A 24,822-nucleotide genomic window follows, 5' to 3' on the forward strand; every position below is an offset into this window, starting at 1 on the left:
TTTATAACGATTTTCCTGGTACAGTGTTAAAAATACTTTATTGGGTCGGTACCAGTTTTGACGAATAGTAAAAATGAAAAAAGAGAAAAAGAAATGAGCTTTAATAATCGGAAACAAAAGAGGACAAACGCAGAAGGAAAAATGTTAGAAATAACAAAAACTGTGATTAGTTTAAAAATTCTATTCAACATTGTAAAAAGCTGTCATGTAGTAAGATGAGAAAAAAACTGTTAATAAAAAAAGTAAAATATTTCTGGCCAATTAACATATTTCGTACAAGTTATGTTGCTGCATGTAAAATTCGGTCGCCTCCCAGAGGAATTTTAGCTGCTCCTAAAACACACGCGAGAAGAAAATTAAAACTGTTTCTGCAGCATTTTGCCAATACAAACTTCTTTTGTTGCAAATTGGTGACGATATCGTCTTACAAGTCTTGCGGAAGTACAAATGACGGATTTTTTCTCTTTTTTAATGTTGTCTATGTTGTAAGACATTGCCACATACAGCCCTGATGCTGTAGCTCCGTCACTGTGTGTCAACATAATAATATTGAGTTTAAAAAAAAAATAGTTAAAACCACTTACCAGCATGTAATTAGTATAGAATTACAAGCAGCCGTTACGCTGGTACTCTCGATACAAAACTCTACGAAATCTTGTACAGACGGTGGACAAACTTCTTCACCGGACCAATTCTTCATCCAAAAGATTCTTAGGTCTTTGCTGTGCTAAAACAGGGTTTGCCGTAACTTAAAATTTCATTGGTTTTTTACCTTTTGTCCATCGATAAGTATTCGTACAGTTATCCAATCGTAACACTTGAAATGAGTAACATTTACGAGTTTTAGAATCAAGGTTTTACTAACTTGTAAGCCGTCTTGGTTCAGCAGCAGATTCTAGAAATGAATTAAATTTACTTATGACTAGGTAAAGTTTAGATTCTTACGGCGCCAAAAAAGTCGTTTTCGTTCAGATTAATAATTACAGAAACATCCACTTTCGACACCATTGTCCAAAATTGCTCTAGATTGTCTTGTTGAGGGTGCTTAAGTAGTATATACTTCTTCGGACACGAACAATCATCAATTATAACTCCATCGAGGGAAGATAAAAAAGAGTCGATTTCTTCATCGGGACAATAAGGCCTTAACAGGACTTCACCTTCGTATCCTTCAATTAAAAGATTTGAATAACCAAAGAGAAGTGTGAAAAATAATGTGTTTTACTTGGAGCGTCAACACGAAAGTATATGTTGCTGTCTCGATTTTTGTCGGGACTTAATAGATCTATCCAAGCTGTGTCTTTCATGTACGTTAAATATTTTTTAAGTTCTTTCTCATAGAGTACTGAACGCTCGGATTTATCATCGAGTAAGTCCACTTCCACGTCCAATTCGGAAGAAAGTAGACACTCTAAAATCACTAAATGAGCCAGTTGATAGCAGTTATAACTATCTATCAAGTTAAAGTTGGAATCCTTCAGGATTTGACTGTTCTTGAATACATCCACAACGTTGTCTTTTTTAGAAATTCTTAAGCACATGTCACATAACAATGCAAAACCGGTTCCTGCACGTGTAGTACTATAAATTATTTTTGATGAAATAGTGTGTCTAGTTATTTTGTAACGTACCTGCAGTGGATAAGAATAGGTGATTTTCTGTTTAACGACATTACAGACATTTTTTTGAAAAAATTGACGAACGTCAACGAGTGAGGTAAATCAAAATCGGTCCATGCGGTAAAACGAAGTTGGTTGATCTTCCAAAATGAATAATTACGAACACAATACGTTTTTATAAAAGTTACTTACTAGGCGTATTTCATCTTGGTACGTCAGTTTAAAGGTTCGGTATTCGTGGTCTGTAAAAATCTCTTCGTGAATACAATGCACTAACATGTGTTTGATGTCTAAGCTTAAACCGAATTTGGGCCAGTAATTTTTTCTAATCTAAAAAGAAGTTTTTAGTAGTTAGTAGAAGTGTAATTATTTATACTTGAGACAAACTTGGTGCCAGTGAATACTATCTAACAAAACTATGTGTTCAATGTTTTCGTTCCAGACCAACTTCCAAAAGCTATCAAAATCCTTGGGTACATCACAAATCGCATAAACTTCGGGAATGCGATGTCCCTAAAATAGTAGCGAAAATTTATTGTTGGAATTGTTTTGTGGTAGTCTTGGGCTTACGGTAGTGAAGTGTAAGTCAATGCGCTCTAAATACGTTTTTTCACCAATTTCTTCATATTCTGCTGCGGTATTTTCTAAGATGGCCTGAAACGAAGTAGCTTGTTGTTAGAATTTTATTTTATGCTAATTTGGCAATACTAACGTTATGTTGCGCTGCCAGTTTTTTATTTTCTAAGTTGGTCTTAACGTAATTGTTAAATTTTCTTTTTGGAATTGGTTTAGATTGCAAATTATTTAAACCACCAACATCTAAACGACTTTCCTAAAAAAGGGTCATGTAATCGTTTTTGTACTCACTAAATTTTCCTTACCAGTGAGGATGTTAATTTACGGTTGCCGACATCTGATTAAAAAATAAAAAAATAAAAAAAAAATATGAATCTAGTTTTTGATTTGTCACTTACCTTGCCCTGAAGTCGCAAGTATATTCTTCTTGTAAAGACGATATCTGAAACGAGTTGCCTTCAAAATATAAGTTATTTTTGATAAAAACTATTGCAGATGAGATAATTTTCTTTAAATTTGGTATACAAATATATGCATTTGTTTTACTTACGTATAGATAACGGGGATTAATGCAATCAGTAGCAGCAGCAACAAAACTAGAAACCTTAAATCCCAAGAGGTGTTTGGAGATTCACCGGAAGTGAATGCGCTTTTGGAGTATAATTTGTAACTTCTTTTATCTCGATAGGTGCTAACAAGCATCACCGTTACGTTGTAAGAAGTTCCAGGCGTTAGAGGAATATTTGAATCTTGTTTGCAGTTTGTAACGTTGCCGCTTTGTCCTATTACAAACTGCTTTGTGGTTGAAAGACTGTCGCACTCGTAAATCACTCTAAACGGTGAAAGACTTATGTTGAAATTGTTTTCAAAATTTTGTAGCTCCGGTGGATAAGAATCGGATTGTAGTTTGGCGTTTGACACTAACAAAAATAGCTTGTAAGTGTTCGCGGTGTTCATATTTTTATTTTTCTCAACTTGAAGTGTGATTTTATTGTTTGAAATGCCAATGATTTTTGGATCTGTTACAAGCACGGGAATTTCAGGAGGACTCACGTCTATGACGAAACCTGTTTTTCCCTCCTTACCATTGAAAGCTTTAACCATGATTTTATAATTTGTTGAGTTTCGTATATTTTGCAATTTTACCTGTAAGCAAAGTAGGAAGTGCGTCTTAAATTATTTACTATAACTTACAATCTTTTGATACGTAGGTTTATATTGATCTTTTGTAATGTCCAAAGATGTATCAATTCCTTTCTGGTTGGATGAAGAGTGAGGAACTACACTTATCTTGAAACTTTGTATGTCGCCATTCGCTACAACTGGATGTTTCCATCTTATGTCAAGATCATTTTCTAAAGTCCACTTGACCATAACGTCAGGAGGTTCCTCTGAGGATTCTGAAATGTGGATCAGGCAATGTCAGTATTGTGGAGTTAAAATGTATTTAAATTTTGCCATAGTAAGGCATCCTTTACAGTCTGACAATCAGTTAAAATTGTTGCTTTAATTCTTTGATGAATATTTACCAATTGTCGTCATCGCGTTATTAATTACTGCAGTTTGTCCAAACTTGTCCGGTTCCTCGTTTTTCGCACTCAACTACAACAATATAAGTAAAGTGAAGAAAAACAAAAAATGAACGATGACTTACTTGAACAGAATAAGTAATATTTTCTAACAAATTTTCCAAAGTGTAACACTGGTACTCGGGCCACAAAAAACAAGGCGAGTTGGTGACATTAATATTTTCGACGTGCCCAAGCAATTTTATTTGATACAATTTTATAATTCCAGTCGGAGGACTCGGTGGCCGCCAACGAACAGAAATCGAGTGTGTATTTTTTGAATAAACTGACATATTATTAACAGCATAAGGAGCTTCAGTTTTAGTTTCAAAGTTACCATATGTACTAAATTTAATGGAAGCTTTTCTGTGAAATTCAAGTTTTAGCTGATAATTTGTGAACGGCGCAAGACTATTAAATGTGAACGTTTTATGTAGGGGATATGTGAAGGAATTCGTTACATTGTTGTCTTTACACCAGTCCGTTAAACATATTGCAGTTGTTACAACTTGTAGGGGGCCCCCTACGTTGCTACAGGGTACGCTCGAAAATTCGAATTCCACCGAGCGACTATTCGTTTTTTTTAAAGACGCTTTTGGTATTTCTTGATCACGGATTGTGTCTGAAATTCTATCGTAAGTACAAGTTCAAACGAATCTTTGTTTGGGTACCTGACTGCGGAGTATTTTGTTCTACCTTTTCTTCTAGTCCAGATAATTTTGTATTTCTGGCTTTAACAGAAATGGAATATAGTGTGTACGGATTTAAGTTAGATAAAGTTATGGATAGATCTGTCGAAATTTCTGTAAGTTCTTCGGGGTGAGTTGGAGCGGCATCACAAGTAAGATACTTAATTATCTGTAAGAATGTGTTTTAAAAAGTCAATGTAGGACAGATTTTTACCTTATATGAGACAACAAAATCTTGAAAGTTTCCATTTAGTTTAGATGGAGCGTTCCACTTTACATTAATTTTGGAATCTGATGTGGCTCTTGTAATCACATTCGTTACTTTGTCTGGTACTAATTTATGAAAAGAATGAGTAGTGTTGTTGATTAAAAAATATTACACATTACCTCCTCCTGTTGTGCGAAATGGTATTTTCACAACTGTGTTTTTGTTTTGTATTGTCAAAGTAAAGTTCTCAAGAGGCCTTAAACCATTGATATTTAAAGTCGTGCCATCCAAATGACAAGAAAAGTACGGTGTATTAGGCTGTATTCCGATATTTGTTTCATAACTTTTCAATTTGCAAATTTTAAATGTCTTCTGAAGGTAAAATGGTTTTTTTCCTTATTTAATTTGAGAATATCTGTAACTTACGTCCCTTTTCACAGTCAAAGAAGCTGTGGTACTGGTAGCATCTACTTCAAGATCTTCGCTCTTCATCACTACAACAGCATTTGAAAATATATTTAGTTGATTTAATATGATAATATCTAATAAATATACCGTCACACTTTGTAACAAACTCAGTTTTAGGAATGCTGTCGCTATAATTTGCTACATATTTTTGTATAATGGATCTAACGTAATGCTTTACGCCAGGTATTAAATATTCGATTTTAAATGTGTGTGGCATCCCTGCGCTAACGCTGTCAGTATGAAGAGTCCATTTTCTAGAATTTGCTTCCTAAAATAAGTACACTTTTATACTTATAACAAATATTTTATCTATTTTATTTAAAACCTTGTATTGGATAGTGTATTCGTAATGAGAACCGGCATTGTCTGAAGTACCCTCTAACTCAAAATTATCTACGTGTATTTCGGTTTCTGTGTATCCCAATGTTTTTATTTTGGGAGGATTTTTAAAAAGTGGCGTTGGTGCTGTTACAAGCGGGAAACATTTAACACACTTTCTTGAAAATTATTAAATACCTTACCCATCGTACACTTTGGACCCTTGTAATTATTAGTGCAAAATCTACACGTTCCATCAACAGGGTCACAACGCACACAATGCGTACTGCATGTTTTGCTGCAATGATGTCCGTAACTTCCATCATCACAGCCTGAAAGTAAATTAAGCAATTTTAAGATATGTGATAAGATATCATTTTTACTAGTTTGGCAGTTAATATTCCCATGGTCTGTTTTATATCCAGCTGAGCATGAACAAAGCAATCCGTTTTGGTTGAATTCACATACTTTTATCTGTCCACAATCTTCATTGAGAAATAAGTTACAAGGTACACAGTGTGTACTAATAGTATTTTCGGCACACTTGGTGTACTTGGCTGCATAAGCTAAAAAGAATCTTTCATAATGGAAACCTAATGGTTGTTAACGTACATGGTGTCACAGCGGTATCCAAAGAAATGACTTTATTATCGGAACTTAAAAGTTGACAATTTGCCATCATATCCACCTGAATCATTCTTAGACCTGAAATTGTGGTTCTCAGAGTAGTGTTTTGGCTAAAAACATCGTTACCATTTTCTCCACATTGTTGTATTTCTTGTATATCCCAGTAAGAATGTGAAATAATTTCGCCCGTAGTGATAATTGCAAATTTAACGCTCTTGGCTTCAGTTACTCGTTTAACAAACGTAATTTCGGTCCATTTGGGCATCTTAAAATTTTTTATTAATTAAAACAAAAATAGCTTTGTAAGGTTAACCTTTTCGTAAATTTGTTGCCCCAAAACTTGTTTATCATTGTCTCCATTTGTAATCACAAATTTTATTTTGCAGGTTTTGCACATTCTCACGAAAGTAGTAATACAAATTTTGCCGTTTACTGGGTACAAGGTTCGTTCAAAATCTGTTCTTTTTGTTTGGTCAATTGTAAAGTATTTATCTAAAACGTTAACTATGATTAGAGAATTTTACCAAAATGCGAATATAGTTGTAACCTTTATGAATCTTCCAAAGACCTACAGTTCTTTTACTGTGTATTAAAATATTCCTTATCTTGTATGTCTCTTCGTTGTCGGTGTATGATATTATTTCCTGACCGTCTTGTTTGATGAGACTAATTTTATTATTATTTTTTGTCAACATAAAGTGTTGCCATGTGGTATTTGTTAGAAATTTAGAAGACTCTGATTCGTGCTAAAATATTTTAGAATAATCATTCACTGTAGTAAAAGTTCCTCAATGCATACTTCTTTTGAAACCTTATTGGTATCGCAGGGACTCCCCACCGCAACATTATTTTTTGTAGGTATTGTATTAACAGGACATTTTCTCAGTACAGATTTTGTTCCCCCAAATGCTTGTAATATAAGCCAGTAACAGTTTGATGTTACGGTTTCGCCACCACACAAAAATATATGAGCTTCCAGCCTTGTGCGGATGGAAAGCGGGACGTTAAAATTTGCATTTTCTAGCTCCAGAACCTTTGAAAATTGTAATTCCGTTTGAGAGGAAACTGCTGCATAGTCTGATTTATCAATTTGTATGTCTAGGTATTAAAATAACATAAATTTTGTAATAAGTTTTACGTTTTTAAAATTATACTTTCCCAACGCCGATCGGTAATAATTTCATCCGCAACTGACTGACGACACTGCCAGCCATACTTTCGGATTTCATTGCAGTCCACTTTCCAGAGTGTTTCTGCGATTGGAAGAAATCTTGATCCTACAAAAAGACAAACATTTTTAAAGAATAATCAAAACCAACTAAAACTGCAAACACAGTAATTCACAATGGTGAGTGTTTTCAAGTACACATAAAACATCTTTTCAAACGTGTCTTTCTTAACGAGTGTTGCCTTTTGTGGTTGAAAAAGCTGAGAACCACTTTTTATAATTGTCGGCTCGAAAATTCAAACAAGCAACAACCAAGGCTCAGCGGACTTCGCTCGAAATGTAATTATCATCTTTGAAACAAATCCAGTAAGCAGCCGGATGTTGGAAATTTTTCGGACAATTGGACCGTTAGCAGAATATTTTTAAACATAAAGCTTCATGACACTATTAAATATACGAACCTTGCTGTAGATCTATGGGGGATGAGGTGTCTTCAATTATCCAACTTAATGCACGGGAGCTGTTTGTTATACAATAAAACTGAGACCCTTGGTACTTGTTCACGACAAAAAAAACATCCTCACTATAAGAGTACTTAAAAGGCACGACAACAAGAAGACTAATTAATTTGATAAAATTTAACTTCCTTAACATTTTAGGGAATACGAATTCGCTTACTCAGCTGCAACAAATTTCAGAGACTAATAAAAAGTTTGTTTAAAACGTAGATTACTTGTCATGACAATATGAAGCTACAAGAAGGTGTGTGGCGGAAAATTGTCGGTTTACTCAAGTCGGAATTTTTTTTTATCTCCTATATCAACATGAATCGTTGGAAATAATATACATAACGCAAAAATATTTCGGGTTTTGATCGCAATTCGGTTACGTTTTTATCTTGTTGGTTATCAGTTTATATATCAATACAGATGTGTGTGAATATCACTGGTTTGATTTATTTCAATTTATATTTTAATACAATAAAAAAAAAAGAAAATTAAAGCAGGTATTCAAAACTTTATCTACATTTTTTGTATATTATGTGGTGTCAGTTCGTAACAAACCATAATTACTCTTTGTGTAGGTTTGTCTTTTTCATTTCACGTTATGTGTAAGTTGTTTATCTTGTGTTTATTTAATGTTTGTACTTGCGCAATAAAACTGTCTTTATTGACAAACACTGAATATCAGTTTACACTTTGCGAAATGCAAATTTTCAAATTTTTATTTCCGGGTTTTTGTCATGCTAACATCAGAGTTCACTGTTAGTGTTTGACTGCGTTGACTAGAGTAGGTAGCACCAAAAAGACTGCATCCGAGTAGTTAAGCTGTTTTATTCAATTATTGGTCTCTTCGATGCGTGGGATTTGATTTTCATTTTACAAGTTTTGATTGCGGTTATGTTTCAGTTTCATTTTATTGTTGTTGCTGATCTGTCAATGTCAACAAGTGAAAATGTCAAATATACCAATTTATTTGAATTGTGATATCAAATTATCGCAAAAAATGAATCAAGTTCACATTCGGTACTGTAAAACAAACATTTTTTGTCACTGTGATTGTTTACAATTTGTGATATCTGGTTTATGAATAAACAGTTTTTCTTTTTTTATCTACTGAAGAGTTTACGTATGTGATTTACCTTGTTTACATATTAATATACTGATTATATTTATTTTATTATAATTTTCCTGGTACAGTTTTAAAAATAATAATTTATTGGGTCGGCATCAGTTTTGACGGAGGCTAAAACTAAAAAAACAGAAAAAGAAATTAGCTGAATTTCTAGGATGAAGCAGCTGTGGTATCTTGTAATGATTGGAAACAAAAAGAGGACAAACGCAGAAGGAAAAATGTTAGAAATAACAAAAACTGTGATTATTTTAAAAATTCTATTCAACATTGCAAAAAGCTGTCGTGTAAGATAAGAGAAAAGCTGCTAATAAAAAAAGTAAAATATTTTCTTCCTAATTAACATATTTCGTACAAGTTATGTTGCTGCATATAAAATTCAGTCGCCTCCCAGAGGAATTTCAGCTGCTCCTAAAACACACACGAAAAGAAAATTAAAACCCCTTCTACAGCATTTTGACAATACAAACTTCTTTTGTTGCAAATTGGTGACGATATCGTCTTACAAGTCTTGCGGAAGTAGAAATGACGGATTTTTTCTCTTTTTTAATGTTTTCTATGTTGTAAGACATTGCCACATACAGTCCTGATGCTGTAGCTCCGTCACTGTGTGTCAACATAATAATATTGAGTTTAAAAAAAAATGGTTAAAACCACTTACCAGCATGTAATTAGTACAGAGTTACAAGCAGCCGTTACGCTGGTAGTCTCGATACAAAACTCTACGAAATCTTTTACAGACGGTGGACAAACTACTTCACCGGACCAGTTCTTCATCCAAAAGATTTTTACGTCTTTGCTGTGCTAAAACAGGGTTTGCCGTAACTTAAAATTTCATTGGTTTTTTACCTTTTGTCCATCGATAAGCACTCGTACAGTTATCCAATCGTAACACTTGAAATGAGTAACATTTACGAGTTTTAGAATCAAGGTGTTACTAACTTGTAAGCCGCCTTGGTTCAGCAGCAGATTCTACAAATGAATTAAATTTACTTGTGACTAGCCAAAGTTTAGATACTTACGGCGCCAAAAAAGTCGTTTTCGTTCAGATTAATAATTACAGAAACATCCACTTTCGACACCATTGTCCAAAATTGCTCTAGGTTGTCTTGTTGAGGGTGCTTAAGTAGTATATACTTCTTGGGACACGAACAATCATCAATTATAACTCCATCGAGGGAAGATAAAAACGAGTCGATTTCTTCATCGGGAGAATAAGGCCTTAACAGAAGCTCACCTTCGTATCCTTCAATTATAAGATTTGAATAACAAGAGAGAAGTTTGAAAAATAATTAGTTTTACTTGGAGCATCAACACGAAAGTATATGTTGCTGTCTCGATTTTTGTCGGGACTTAATTGATCTATCCAAGCTGTGTCTTTCATGTACGTTAAATATTTTTTGAGTTCTTTCTCGTAGAGTACTGAACGCTCCGATTTATCATCGAGTAAGTCCATCTCCACGTCCAATTCGGAAGAAAGCAGACACTCTAAAATAACTAAATGAGCCAGTTGATAGCAATTATAACTATCTATCAAGTTAAGGTTGGAATCCTTCAGGATTTGACTGTTCTTGAATACATCCACAACGTTGTCTTTTTTAGAAATTCTTAAGCACATGTCACATAACAAAGCAAAACCGGTTCCTGCACGTGTAGTACTATAAAGAATTTTTGATGAAATAGTGTGTCTAGTTATTTTGTAACGTACCTGCAGTGGACAAGAATAGGTGATTTTCTGTTTAACGACATTACAGACATTTTTTTGAAAAAATTGACGAACGTCAGCGAGTGAGGTAAATCAAAATCGGTCCATGCGGTAAAACGAAGTTGGTTGATCTTCCAAAACGAATAATTACGAACACAATACGTATTTATAAAAGTTACTTACTACGCGTATTTCATCTTGATACGTCAGTTTAAAGGTTCGCTATTCGTGATCTGAGAAAATTTCTTCGTGAATACATTGTACTAAGATGTGTTTGATGTCTAAGCTTAAACCGAGTTTGGGCCAGTAATTTTTTCTAATCTAAAAAGAAGTTTTTATTAGTTAGTAGAAGTGTTATACTTGAGACAAACTTGATGCCAATGAACATCATCTAACAAAACTATGTGTTCAATGTTTTCGTTCCAGACCAACTTCCAAAAGCTATCAAAATCCTTGGGTACATCACAAATTGCATAAACTTCAGGAATGCGATGACCCTAAAATAGTAGTAATTTATTATTGGAATTGTTTTATGTTACCCTTGGGCTTACGCTAGTAAAGTGCAAGTCGATGCGCTTTGAATACGTTTTTTCACCAATTTCTTCATATTCTGCAGCCGTATTTTGTAAGATTGCCTGAAACGAAGTAGCTTGTTAGAACTTGATATCATGCTACGTTTTTGCAATACCAACATTATGTTGTGCTGCCAGGTTTTTATTTTCTAAGTTATTTTTAACGTAATTGTTGAATTTTCTGTTTGGAATTGGTTTAGACTGCAAATTATTTAAATCCACAACATCTAGACGACTTTCCTAAAAAAGGATCATGTATTCGTTTTTGTTCTTTCTAAATTTTCCTTACCATTGAGGATGTTAGTTTGCAATTGCCGACACCTGATTAAAAAATTTAAAAAACAAAAAATTGATTATTTTAGTTTTTTATTTGTCACTTACCGTGCCCTGAACTGGCAGGTATTTCCTTTTTGTAAAGACGATATCTGAAACGAGTTGCCTTCAAAACCTAATCTATTTTTGTTAAGAACGATTTCACTTGAGATATTTTTCTTTAAAATTGGGACACAAACATATGCATGTGTTTTACTTACGTATAGATAACGGGGACTAGTACAATCAGTAGCAACAACAACAAAACTAGAAACCTTAAATCCCAGGAGGTGTTTGGAGGTTCACCGGACGTGAGTGCGCTTTTGGTGTATAATTTGTAACTACTTTTATTTTGATACGTGCTCACTAGCATGACTGTCACGTTGTAAGAGGTTTCAGCTGTTAAAGAAATATTTGAATTCTGTTTACAATTTACATCGCTGCTTTGTCCTATTACAAATCGTTTTGCTGTGGTGAAACTGTCGCATTCAAGTGCCACTTGAAATAGAGAAAGACTTATGCCGAAATTCCTCTCGAATTTTTGTAACTCTGGTGGATAATTATCATCAGAGCGTGGACTGCCGTCTGACACTAACAAAAATAGCTTGTAAGTGTCCGCATAATTAAAATTTTTGCATTTCTCGATTTGAAGTGTGATTGTGTTACTTGAAACGTTAACAATGGTCGGATCTATTTCAAGCAAGGGAATTTCAGGAGGACTCATGTCTGTGACGGACGCTTCTTTTCCATTTAAACCGTTGTAAGCGTTAACCAGTATTGTATATTGCGTCGAGCTTAGAATATTTGGCGCTTTTACCTGTAAACAAAGTAGTAGATGCATTGTTAAGAAGTGTAATCTTAAATAATTTATTTGGCTACTTACAATCATTTGGTACGCAGATTTATGATTGTTTGTAACGTCCAAAAATTTATCAATTGGTTCGTTTTTGGAAAATTCATGCAATATTCTTATCTTAAAATTTTTAATATCTCCGTTAGCTACAATTGGATGTTTCCAGCTTATGTTAAGATAGTTTTCTAGAGTCCACTTCACTATAACATCAAGAGGTTTCTCTGACGGTTCTGCAATAAGAATGAGTCAAAGATGTGTAATTACAAAATTTGTTTAAATTTTGCCATTCTAAAGAACTACGTCTGATAATTCGTCCAAATTGTCGTTTTAATAATGTTATTTGATTAAAAACTATTTTGCTAGATTAATTACCAATTTTCGTTATGTTCTTAACAAGTGAATATTGTCCGAAGTTGTCCGGTTCCTCGTTTTTCGCCCTCAACTACAACAATATAAGTAAAGTGAAAAGAAAATGCACGATAACTTACTTGAACAGAGTAATTCATATTTTCTAGCAATTTTTCGAAAGTGTAGCACTGGAACTCGGGCCACAAAAAACAAGGCGAGTCTGTGACATTAATAATTCTGTCTTCCTCAAGCAATTTTATTTGATACAAATTTACAATTCCAGTCGGAGGACTCGGTGGCCGCCATCGGACAGAAATCGAGTGTGTATTTTTTGAATAAACCGACACATTCTCAACAGCATTAGGAGCTTCAGTTTTAGTTTTAAACCTACCAAATGTAACAATTTTACTGGAAGCCTTTCTGTGGAATTCAAGTTTTAGCTGATAATTTGTGAACGGGGCAAGACCACTTAATGTGAACGTTTTATGTAGGAGGTATATGAAGGAATTCGATACATTTTGGTCTTTACACCGGTCCGTTAAACATATTGCAGTTGCTACAACTCCTAGTGGGCCCCTGAGGTTGCTACAGGGTACGCTCGAAAACTGGATTTCAACGGAGCAGCTATTTTGCTTTTTTAAAGATACTTCTGGTATTTCCTGATCACGGATTGTGTCTGAAATTCTGTCGTAACTAGAAGTTCAAACGAATCTTTGTTTGGCTACCTGACTGCGGGGTATTTTGTTCTACCTTTTCTTCTAGTCCCGATAATTTTGTATTTCTGGCTTTAACAGAAATGGAATATAGTGTGTACGGATTTAAGTTAGATAAAGTTAGCGATTGATCTGTCGAAATTTTTGTAAGTTCTTCGAAGTGAGTTGGAGCGGCATCACAAGCAAGATATTTCATTATCTGCAAAAATGTATTTTAAAAAGTCAAATTCGGCTGATATTTATTTACCTTATATGAGACAACAAAATCCTGAAATTTTCCATACAGTTTAAGTGGAGTGTTCCAACTTACAACAATTTTGGAATCTGAAGTGGCTTTTGCAATCACATTCGTTACTTTGTCTGGTACTGATTTATGAAAAGAATGAGTAATGTTGTTGATTAAAAAATATTACAGGTTACCTCCTTCTCTTGTGCGAAATAGTATATTCACAACTGTGTTTTTGTTTTGTATTGTCAAAGTAAAGTTCTCAAAAGGGCTTAAACCATTGATATCTAAAGTCATGTCCTCCAATTGATAAGAAAATGTCGATATATTAGGCTCTATATCAATTTTTGTTTCAGAACTTTTCAATTTGCAAATTTTAGATTGCTTCTGAAGGTAAAACGTTTTTTTTTTTTAATTTGAGAATATCTCTAACTTACGTCATTTTTCACGGTTAAAAAAGCTGTGGTATTGGTAGCATCTACTTCAAGATCTTCGCTCTTTATCACTACAACAGCATTTAAAAATATATTTAGTTTATTTAATATGATAATATCTAATAAATATACCGTCACACTTTGTAACAAAATCAGTCTTAGGAATGTTGTCGCTGTAATCTGCTTCGTATGTTCTTATAATGGATCTAACGTAATACCCTACGCCAGGTTTTAAATTTTCGATTTTAAAAGTGTATGAATTTCCTGCGTAATTGGTATCGGCATGAAGGGTCCATTTTATAGAATTTGTTTCCTAGAATAGATTTTTGTAAAATAAATATTTTATCTTATTTATTTGAAACCTTGTATTGGATAGTGTATTTGTACTGAGTGCCAGCATTGTATGATGGATCTTCTAACTCAAAATTATCTACAAAAATTTCGGCTTTCGTGTATCCAATAGTTTTTATTTTAGGAGGATTTTTAAAAAATGGCGTTGACGCTGTTAAAAGCGTGGAAATATTTAATACCTTTTCTTGAAAACTATCAAGCACCTTACCCTTTTCACACTTAAGACCCTTATAAGAATTACTGCAAGCGTTACACGTTCCATTAACGGGGTTGCAGTCCACACAATTCGTATAACACGTTTTACTACAATGATGTCCGTAAGTTCCTGAATCACAAACTGAAAATAAATTAAACTATTTTAAGATACATCAAATTATAATAATTTTTACTTGTTTGGCAGTTTATCTTCTGATAGTTGGTTTTATAGCCAGCAGAGCATGAACAAAGCAACCCGTTTTGACTGTTTTCGCATACTTTTAACTGTCCACAATTTTCATTTAGAAATAAATTACATGGTATACAGTGTGTACTAATGGTATCTTCGGCACATTCGGCGTACTTGTCTGGATAAGCTAAAAGGTATCTTGCATAACGGAAACCTAAGAATTACTTTTTAACGTACATGGTGCTACGGTGTTATCCAAAGAAATGACTTTATTATCGGAAATTAGAAGTTGACAATTTGCTATCCAACCTAACTGAATCATTCTTAAACCTGAAATTGTGGTTCTCAGAATAGTGTTTTGGCTAAAAATATCTTTACCATTTTCTCCACATTGTTGTATTTCTTGTATGTCCCAGTAAGAATGCGAAATAATTTCGTCCATAGTAATAATTGCAAATTTAACGTTCTTGGCTTCAGTTGCTCGTTTAAAAAACGTAATTTCGGTCCATTTGGACATCTTAAAGGATTTTATTAATTAAAATAAAAATATCTTTGTAAGGTTAACCTTTTGGTAAGTTTGTTCTCCTAAAACTTGTTTATCATTGTCTCCATTTGTAATCACAAATTTTATTTTGCAGGTTTTACACATTCTCACGAAAGTAGTAATACAAATTTTACCGTTCACTGGGTACAAGTTCCGTTTAAAATCTATTCTTTTTATTTGATTTATTGTAAAGTATTTATCTAAAACGTTAACCATGATAAGGGAATTTTAGCAAAATGCGAATATAGCTATAACCTGTATGAATCTTCCAAAGACCTACAGTTCTTTTACTGTGTATTAAAATATTCCTTATCTTGTATGTCTTTTCGTTGTCGGTATATGATATTATTTCCTGACCGTCTTGTTTACTGAGACTAATTTTATTATTATTTTTTGTCAACATAAAGTGTTGCCATGTGGTATTTGTTAGAAATTTAGAAGACTCTGATTCGTGCTAAAATATTTTAGAATAATCATTCACTGTAGTAGGAGTTCCTTAATGCATACTTTTTTTGAAACTTTATTGGTATCGCAGGGACTCTTCACCAAGACATTATTTTGTGTAGGTATTGTATTATTAGGACATTTTCTCAGTACAGATTTTGCTCTACTAAATCCTTGTAATATAAACCAGTAACAGTTTGACCTTACGGTTTCGCCATCACACAAAAATACATGAGCTTCCTGGTTCGTACGGATGGATAGCGGCACGTCAAAATTTGCACTTTCTGTCTCCAGGATCTTTGAAAATTGTAATTCGCTTTTAGAGGAAACAGCTACATAGTCTGTTTTGTCAATTTGTAAGTCTAGGTATTAAAATGACATAAATTTTGGAATAAGTTTTACGTTTTTAAAATTATACTTTCCCAACGTCGATCGGTAATAATTTCGTCCGCAACTGACTGACGACACTGCCAGCCATACTTTCGGATTTCATTGCAGTCCACTTTCCAGAGTGTTTTTGCGTCTGGCAGAAATCTTGATCCTACAAATTAACAAAAATGTGCATTGAATAATCAACTAAGTAAAATTATAAGCACAACAATTCAGGGCGAAGACGCTTTACAGACATTTTTTCACAACAAAAACAGATTTTTGTTTCCCAATTATGTAATAAGAAAATGTACTGAATCATCGCCATTCAAACAAAAATTCAAGAAATCACTGAACTGGGATTAAATGTTTGGTGTTTTGGGAAATTAAATAGATAGCGGAGTTTCTTGAACATAGGGCTTTATATTAGTGGCTATACACACCTTGCTCTAAATCTATGCTTGATGTGTCTTCAATTATCCAACTTAAGGCACGCGAACTGTTTGTTATACAATAAAACTGAGACCCTAGGTACTTGTTCACGACAAAAAAAACATCTTTACAATGAGAGTATTTAAAAGACGCTATGAGAAGAAGACTAATTATTATTTTAATAACATTTAACTTTCGTAACATTCTAGCGAATACGAATAATTCATCTAACAGTAGCACGTTTAATTAGACCTATAAAAATTTTTCTTAAATGTGGCTCACTTATCACGACGATAGATAATCAACTGAAGGTGTGTATGGGGAAATTGCCAGTTTACTTAAGTCGTTTTTTCAACCCACTATTTACATATTGCGTCGAAAGAAATAAATAAACTTTTTTGTTTAAACTGATTTTTATCTTTGAATGTATTTTTAAGATTAGTTGTTTTACTTTCCTCACCCAAATTTTTCTTGTTTTTCAAACTTGGTCTACGATGTATGGCTTAAAATTCCGTTACTTGTATAAATGCATCACTCTATACAAATGAATGAGACTTATTCCAAATTGTGAATAAAAATATAATGTAATTTTTGAATTTACAAACCTTCTGTCTTTTTATAATTTTAGAGCAAGTGTTTGCATTAAAGAAAATGTTAAAATTAGGATCGTCTTATTTTTTGTAGGTATATCTGCTTAGTTATCCAGTCGTATTTTGTAAAATAATTTATCAAGCCAAATGTTATCCGTGTTGCACTTATTTTTTTCGGACGTTTTGCAAACGATTCTAAAAATTAGTACAGATACCCAAGACAAAACATTAGAACTCGGTTTTTAGAGAAGAAGATGCTCAAAAACAGTGCTTCATCGTGTGCATAATCATTTTTATTAAATACTATTCGTTACACTTAATGGCAGTAAACACTTTAACACATTTCGTATAAGTTATGTTGTCGTAGGAAATTTTCAGTAGCTTCCCAAAGGAATTTTAGTTGCTCCTGAAACAGACACGAGAAGAAAATTAAAACTGCTTTTACAGTGTTGCCAATACAAACTTCTTTTGTTGCAAACTGATGACGATATCGTCTTACCAGTCTTGCGAAAGTACAAATGGCCGACTTTCTCTCTTTTTTAACGTTTTCTATGTTGGAAGACATAGCTACGTACAATCCCGACGCTGCAGCCCCGTCACTATGTGTCAGCACAATCAATTTGTTTCTAAAAAAATCATTAAAAGCACTTACCAACATGTAGCCAGGACGTGATTACAGGCTGCCGTTACGCTGGTAGTCTCGATACAAAATTCGACAAAGTCGGTTACAGACGGTGGACAAACTTTTTCACCGCACCAGTTCTTCATCCAAAAGAGATTTACGTCTTTATTTTCCTAAAGCACGGTTTGCACTAATTTAAAATTGCAATTATTTTTTACCTTTTGTCCATCGATTAACACCCGTAGAGTTATCCAATCGTAACACTTGAACTGAGTAACATTTACAAGCTTTAGATTCAAAGTTTTACTAACTTGTAAACCACCTTGGTTTAGTAGCAGATGCTACAAACAAATCAAAAATTTATTGCGATTACATAAAATTTAGGTTCTTACGGCGCCAAAAAAATCGTTTTCGTTTAAATTAATAATTGCTGAAATATTCTCTGTCGAAATCATGGTCCAGAATTGCTCCAGATTGATTTGTTGGGGGTGCGGTATTAATATATACTTCTTGGGACACAAACAGTCATCAATTATAATGCCATTGAGGGAAGATACATAAGTGTCGATTTCTTCATCGGGAGTGAAGGGTCTTAACAGAAGCTCACCTTCGTATCCTTAGTAGTAATAAAATTAAATAACAAAGGTGGAGAAATGCGAAAAATAAACTGTTTTACTTACTTGGAGCGTCTACTCGAAAGTATATGTTGCTGTTGCGTCTTTTGGTAGAACTTAATTGATCTATCCAAGCTGTGTCTTTCATGTAAGTTAAATATTTTTTAAGTTCTATCTTATACAATATGGAAGGTTCAGAACTATTGTTGAATACGTCCACTTCCACCTCTAAGTCGGTAGAGAGCAGACATTCTAAAATAACTACATGAGCCAGTTGATAACACTCATAATGATCTATCAGTTTAACGTTGTAATCCCTCAGGATTTGACTGTTTTTAAATACATCCACAACGTTATCTTTTATAGAAATTCGTAAGCACATGTCACACAATACAGCAAATCCGGTTCCTGTGAGTGTGGTACTGCAAAGAATTTTTCACAAATAATCCACTTAGTTAATTATTAACGTACCTGCAATGCACAAGAATTGGCGATTTTCTCTTTAACGACATTTTAGACATTTTCTTGAAAAAGTTGACGAACGTCAACGAATCAGGTAAATCGAAGTCCGACCAAGCAGTGAAACGTAGTTGGTCGACCTTCCAGAAACGAATTATTAGTAAAACAAAACGTTTGTAAAAATTACTTACTAGGCGTATTTCATTTTGATACGTCAGTCTAAACGTTCGGTACTCATGATCTGTTAAAATCTCTTCGTGAATACAGTGCACAGACACGTGTTTGCTCTCTGAGCTTAAACCGAATTTGGGCCAGTAATTTTTTCTAATCTAAAGACAATTTTAGTGATTGGCAGAAGTGTTTTTCGTGGGGCAAACCTGTTGGAAGTGAGCACTATCCATCAAAACAATGTGTTCAATGTTTTCGTTCCAGACCAGCTTCCAAAATCTATCAAAATCTTTGGGCATTTCAGAAATTGCATAAACTTTGGGAATGTGGTGTCCCTGTAAGGTGAGTGAAAATTTACTGTTGGAATTGTGTTGAAGACTTACGCTAGTAAACTGTATATCGATGTACTCTAAATACGTTTTATCCCCGACTTCTTCATATTCTCCTGAAGAATTTAGCAAGATTGTCTGAAACCAAGCAGTCTGTAACAGTTCTATATTATTCTATGTACTAACATTATGTTGTGTTATCAGTTTTTTACTTTCTAAATTCGTCTCAACGTAACTGTTGAATTTTTCGTTTGGAATTGGTTGATATTGCGAATTATTCAAAGCCACACGTTTTTCCTAAAATGGTATCACGTATTCGCATAATATCTAAGTTTTCCTTACCATTGCAGAGGATGCTAGATTACAACTGCCAACACCTGATTTAAATGCAAAAAAATTGAGATCACGAAATAAGTAAAGTACTTTGTTTTCCCTTACCTTGTTCTGAAGACACAAGTGTTTTCTTGTTTTGAAGGTGATGTCTGAAACACGTCTTTAATGTTAATAGACAAATTTTTTTTACTTACATGATGATGATAACAACGACTGGTATTATCAACAGTAGCAACCACAAACCAAGAAGACTTAAATCTATGGGGGCGTTGGGTATTTCATTCGTCGTGAATGCGTTTTGGGAGTAAAATTTGTAGCTACTTTTATTTTGATAGCTGCTAACTAGCATCACCGTTACGTTGTAAGAGCTTCTAGCGGTTAAAAAAATATCTGAATAATTGCAGCCTGAAACGTTACCGCTTTGTCCTATTACGAACCGTTTTTCAGTTATAATGTCATCGCACTCGTAAACCACTCTAAATAGGGAAAGACTTATGCCGAAATTGCTCTCAAAGTTTCGTAGCTCCCATGGATAACGAACAGAGTTTGGACTGTTGTTTGACACTAACAAAAATAGCTTGTAGGTGTTGGTGTTGTTAAAATTTTTACTCTTGTTGACTTGTAGTGTGATGGTATTGTTTGAAACGTTGGTAATTGTTGGAGCTGTCTCAAGCAAGGGAATTTCAGGAGGACTCACGTCCGTAACGGATGCTTCTTGGCCATCTAGTCCGTTGTAAGCTTTGACCACGATTTTGTATTCTGTTGAACTTTGAATATGTTGGATTTTAACCTGTAACCTAAATAGTGAGTGCATTGTTACATTATTTCTTTAAGTAGTTACTGTCTTTTGGTACGTAGATTTATATTCATCTATTGTAATATCCAGTGATGTGTTAATTCTTTCGTTTGTAGACGAACATTTAGGAACTATGTCTATCTTGAAGCTTTGTAAGTCGCCGTTCGCTACAACTGGATGTTTCCAGCTTATGTCAAGATCATTTTCTAAAGTCCACTTGACCCTGACTTCAGGAGGTTTCTCTGAAGGTTCTACAACGTGCAAATTGTACTTTAGTTTTATTACAAATTGAATAGTTATTTAATTACCAGTTTCCGTAAACGTCCAAACTGACACAACTTGTCCGAACGAATCCGGCTCTTCATTTTTCGCACGTAACTACAAAAAAATAACTAAAGTGAATCAAAAATACGCTGACTTACTTCGACAGAATAATTCCGTTTTTCTTTCAACTTTTCCAAAGTGTAGCATTGGTATTCGGGCCACAGAGAGCAAGACGAGTTTGTGACATTAATCCCGTCCTGATCAGCAAATTTTATGTGGTACAATTTTAGAATTCCAGTAGGAGGTTGCGGTGGAAACCACCGTATAGAAATCGAGTGTGCATTTTTTGAATAAACCGACAAATTGGAAACACCATAAGGAGGTTCCGGTTTAGTTTGAAAGGTACCAAACGTCACAATTTTACTGGAAGCACTTCTGCGAAATTTAATTTTCAACTGATAAGTTGTGAACGGCGAAAGACTGCTTAATGTGTACGAATTAGACCACGGGTATAAAAAACCATTAGACACATCTTCGTCTTTACACCAATCCGTTAAACACGTTGCAGTTGTTACAACGTGTAGTGGCCCTCCTAATTTGCTACAGGATATGTTCGAAAAGCTGATTTCAATCGAGCGATTGGAAGTTTGTTTTAAAGACACTGTTGGTATTTCGTGGTCACGGATTATGGCTGAAATTTAATCGTAAATACAAATTAAAACGAATGTTTAACTTACATGACTCTGGAATGTACCTTTCTGCCGTTTCTTCTTGTCCGGCAAATTTTGCATTCCTGGCTTTAACAGAAATCGAATATCGCGTGCCCGGATTTAAGTTAGATAAAGTTATCGATGAGTTCGTTGTGGTTTTAGTAATTTCTTCATTTGAAGTCGCATCACATTTATAATAATTATTTATCTGAAAAATGTATTGTAAGAAGTCAAAGTTGGACAGATATTTACCATTTACCTTATATGAGACAAGAAAGTCCCGTAAGTGTCCGTATAGATTACGTGGAGCGTTCCAATTTACCACAATTTCTGAATTTCGAGTGGCCCTTGTAGCTAAATTCGTTACTCTTCTTGGTACTGACGTGGAAAAATGAGAAATGTTGTTGATTAAAAAATAGAATATATTACCTCCTTCTGTTGTTGAAAATGATATAGTGACAACTGTGTTTGTGTTATATATGGTCAAATTCAAATTAAAGTTCTGAAAAGGTATTAAACCACTGAGAGTTACATTCATATCTCCCAAATAGTAAGAAAAAATAATTGTGCTAGGTTGGATTTCGATACTTGTTTCGGAACTTATGAACTTGCAAATTCTAGAATGCCGCTGAAGTTAAAACGAAGTTTTTAGTGGTCCTGATTTTCGTTCAGATTTTCTCTAACTTACGTCTTTTTTCACCAATAAAACAGCTGTAATATTTGTAGCTTCTACTTGCAAATCTTCACTCTTCAGAACTACAACAGAACGTGAAAGTTGATGTACTTTATTTAATATGTAATAAATATACCGTCACACTTTGTAATAAAATCAGTTTTAGGAACATCGTCGTCGTAATGTGTTTCATACTTTCCTATAATGGATCTAACCGAATACTGTGTTTCAGGTTTTAAATTCTCGATTTTAAAAATATGTGGCGTCCCTCCGTTAGCACTGTGCGTATGAAGAATCCACTCCATAGAATTAGCTTCCTAAAAAATGCTTTTATACAATAAATATACACATTCTCGATCTATAACCTTGTACTGGACGGTATATTCGTACACCGAATTGTTTAAAGCATCATCTAACTCAAAGTTATCTACAAGAATTTCGGCTGCTGTGTACCCACGAGCTTCTATTTTGGGAGCATTTTTAAAAACTGGTACTGGCTCTATTAAACGTGTGGAGAAATATTTGACACATTTTTTTGAAAAGTCTTACCCTTGTCACACTTCGAACCCTTATAACCATTACTGCAATTAGTACACGTCCCGTCAATAGAGTTACAATCCAGACAATTCGTGCTACATGTCTTGCGACAATAATGCCCGTAAGTTCCAGAATCACAATCTGAAAATACATCAAACAATTGTAAATAATGCGAAATTGTGGTTATTTTTACTAATTTGGCAGTTTATCTCCTGATTGTCGGTTTTATACCCAGACGAGCATGAACAACGCAACTCGGTTCGAATGTTTTCGCATATTTTTAGTTTTCCGCAGCTTTCATTTAGGAACAATCCACATGGTATACAGTGTGTACTAATGGTATTTTCCGCACACCTGGTGTACTTATCCGAATAAGCTAAAAAATATTTTTTCTACTAGGAACATAAATCTTATTTTTTAACATACATGGCTCAACGACATTATCCAAAGAAATCAATTTGCTATTGGGGGTTAAAAGTTGACAACTTGCCTTTTCTTTTAAGTAAATCATTCTTAAATCTGTAATTATCGTCAGAATAGGTATTGTCTAAAACTATTGGGTTACCATTTTGTCCACATTGTTGTATTTCTTGCATAGCCCAGTGAGGATCTGAACTAGTTTCGCCCATGGTTATAATTGCTAACTTCACTCTTTTGGCCCCAAATGCATGTTTAACAAACTTAAGTTCAGTCCACTTGGACGCCTTAAGTTCGTAAGTTTCTTGTCCGAAAATTTGTTTATCGTTGTCTCCGTTCGTGATCACAAATTTTATTTTGCAGAGTTCGCACATTTTCACGAAAGTAGTGATACAAATTTTATCGTCCGTTGGTGACAAAATCGGTTGAATTTTTATCTTTTTTGTTTCATTAGTTGTAAAAGATTCGACTAAAACGCAAGCGATAATAATTAGAACATTTTACCCAAATGCGAATACTCGTATAATGATTACGTTTATGAATTTTCCAAAGACCTGCAGTATTTCTACTGTGTATTAAAACATTCTTTATTTTATATGCGCCTTCGTTGTCCATATATGACATTATTTCCTGACCGTTCTGTTTAAGAAGACTAATTTTATTGTTTAATTTCGATAAGAGAAAGTGTTGCCACCTGCTATTTGTTAAAAATGTAGAAGACTCCGACTCGTGCTAAAATATTTTCGAATAATCATTGATTGTTGCAAGAGTTCCGTCATGCATACTTCTATCGAAACCTTACTGACATTCCATTTAACATTATTTTGGGTGTTTGTATTAACAAAACATTTTCTTATTACAGACTTTGTTCCTCCAAATCCTTGTAATATAATACAATAGCAGTTTGATGTTGCTCTTTTCCCATCACATAGAAATATGTAACCTTCTCTGTTAGTCCGGATCGAAAGTGGAATTTTAAAATTTTCATCTTCTGCCTTCAGGTTATTTGAAAATCGTAAATCGTAGTATTCTTGTACATGGTTTATTTTGTGAACTTCGATGTCTGGGCAACAAAACAATATAAATTTTGGAACGAGTTTAACATTTTTAAAATCATACTTTCCCAACGTCGATCGGTAATAATTTCATCCGAAAGTGACTCTTGGCACTCCCAACCACTCTTTCGCATTTCAGCGCAGCCCACTTTCCAGGGATTTTCCGCGACTGGTAGAAACCTTGATCCTACAATTTCAATGAAAAAATAAATGAAGAGCAGCAATTCACACTGAAGAAGAGCTATAGACATTTTAATGACGAAAACTCTGAGCAAGTAAAAACTCTCTTTTTCAAATAGCACTGTTTTAGCAATACGAACCTTGTTGTAAATCTACACTGGATGTGGTGTCTTCTATTATCCAGCTTAAGGCATGCGAACTGTTTGTTATGCAATAGTACCCAGACCCTTTGTAGTCATTTACAACTATGAAAACATCTTCACAACAGGAATATTTTAAAGACAAGACGACGAAAAGGCTAACGATTTTAGTAACATTTAACTTTCGTAACATTCTAGTTCTTTTAGCGCGTGGATCACTTATCGGAATATTACCGTGTTAAATGAAGGTGTGTAGCGAACTTGAAAATTACTTAAGTCGGATATTTTTTATCTCTTATATCAACATAATATACAAAAAATAAATAAACTTCCGTCTGATTTTAACCCTAAAATCAATATTTTTACTTAGATCA

At 34.0% G+C, this 24,822-nt stretch overlaps 3 protein-coding genes across 3 annotated transcripts; all 3 read right to left on the reverse strand.

Moving 5' to 3' along the window:
- Positions 1 to 166: 166 nt before the first annotated feature.
- Positions 167 to 7,982, reverse strand: LOC135126333 (uncharacterized). Its single transcript, XM_064052308.1, has 32 exons — positions 7,703 to 7,982; positions 7,228 to 7,350; positions 6,873 to 7,171; positions 6,621 to 6,819; positions 6,387 to 6,565; positions 6,200 to 6,338; positions 6,059 to 6,151; positions 5,830 to 6,012; positions 5,650 to 5,778; positions 5,454 to 5,593; positions 5,216 to 5,396; positions 5,087 to 5,154; positions 4,840 to 5,032; positions 4,667 to 4,785; positions 4,435 to 4,621; positions 3,850 to 4,385; positions 3,725 to 3,797; positions 3,390 to 3,595; positions 2,746 to 3,341; positions 2,594 to 2,637; positions 2,501 to 2,532; positions 2,332 to 2,451; positions 2,190 to 2,273; positions 2,007 to 2,132; positions 1,812 to 1,949; positions 1,632 to 1,759; positions 1,226 to 1,581; positions 946 to 1,169; positions 773 to 895; positions 585 to 727; positions 393 to 528; positions 167 to 333 (listed from the first exon to the last, which is right to left on the reverse strand). Exons 1-32 carry the CDS (start codon positions 7,893 to 7,895, stop codon positions 262 to 264), a joined length of 5,562 nt encoding a protein of 1,853 aa, XP_063908378.1. The 5' UTR covers positions 7,896 to 7,982; the 3' UTR covers positions 167 to 261.
- Positions 7,983 to 9,119: 1,137 nt separating this feature from the next.
- Positions 9,120 to 24,680, reverse strand: LOC135126335 (receptor-type tyrosine-protein phosphatase delta-like). The gene is made up of 31 exons (XM_064052316.1): positions 24,449 to 24,680; positions 24,193 to 24,315; positions 23,859 to 24,136; positions 23,607 to 23,805; positions 23,222 to 23,542; positions 23,083 to 23,175; positions 22,850 to 23,032; positions 22,669 to 22,797; positions 22,485 to 22,618; positions 22,256 to 22,436; positions 22,135 to 22,202; positions 21,876 to 22,074; positions 21,706 to 21,824; positions 21,474 to 21,654; positions 20,895 to 21,427; positions 20,781 to 20,850; positions 20,518 to 20,723; positions 19,871 to 20,466; positions 19,782 to 19,825; positions 19,686 to 19,720; positions 19,530 to 19,640; positions 19,398 to 19,481; positions 19,224 to 19,349; positions 19,038 to 19,175; positions 10,582 to 10,709; positions 10,176 to 10,531; positions 9,896 to 10,119; positions 9,723 to 9,845; positions 9,535 to 9,677; positions 9,344 to 9,479; positions 9,120 to 9,284 (listed from the first exon to the last, which is right to left on the reverse strand). The coding sequence occupies exons 1-31, from the start codon at positions 24,639 to 24,641 to the stop codon at positions 9,213 to 9,215; spliced, it is 5,526 nt and encodes a 1,841-aa protein (XP_063908386.1). The 5' UTR covers positions 24,642 to 24,680; the 3' UTR covers positions 9,120 to 9,212.
- LOC135126421 (uncharacterized) lies at positions 10,801 to 16,837 on the reverse strand. Its single transcript, XM_064052469.1, has 25 exons — positions 16,573 to 16,837; positions 16,179 to 16,301; positions 15,824 to 16,122; positions 15,572 to 15,770; positions 15,338 to 15,516; positions 15,151 to 15,289; positions 15,010 to 15,102; positions 14,777 to 14,959; positions 14,596 to 14,724; positions 14,399 to 14,538; positions 14,169 to 14,349; positions 14,040 to 14,107; positions 13,797 to 13,989; positions 13,624 to 13,742; positions 13,389 to 13,575; positions 12,804 to 13,339; positions 12,688 to 12,757; positions 12,346 to 12,545; positions 11,684 to 12,279; positions 11,532 to 11,575; positions 11,440 to 11,471; positions 11,271 to 11,390; positions 11,130 to 11,213; positions 10,939 to 11,075; positions 10,801 to 10,864 (listed from the first exon to the last, which is right to left on the reverse strand). Exons 1-25 carry the CDS (start codon positions 16,763 to 16,765, stop codon positions 10,801 to 10,803), a joined length of 4,308 nt encoding a protein of 1,435 aa, XP_063908539.1. The 5' UTR covers positions 16,766 to 16,837.
- Positions 24,681 to 24,822: the final 142 nt, after the last annotated feature.

This window comes from Zophobas morio, unplaced genomic scaffold (assembly GCF_036711695.1).
Source record: "Zophobas morio isolate AGI-343-1 ecotype UQ-CSIRO unplaced genomic scaffold, CSIRO_AGI_Zmor_V1 ptg000010l, whole genome shotgun sequence".
Classification (NCBI taxonomy): Eukaryota; Metazoa; Arthropoda; class Insecta; order Coleoptera; family Tenebrionidae; genus Zophobas; species Zophobas morio.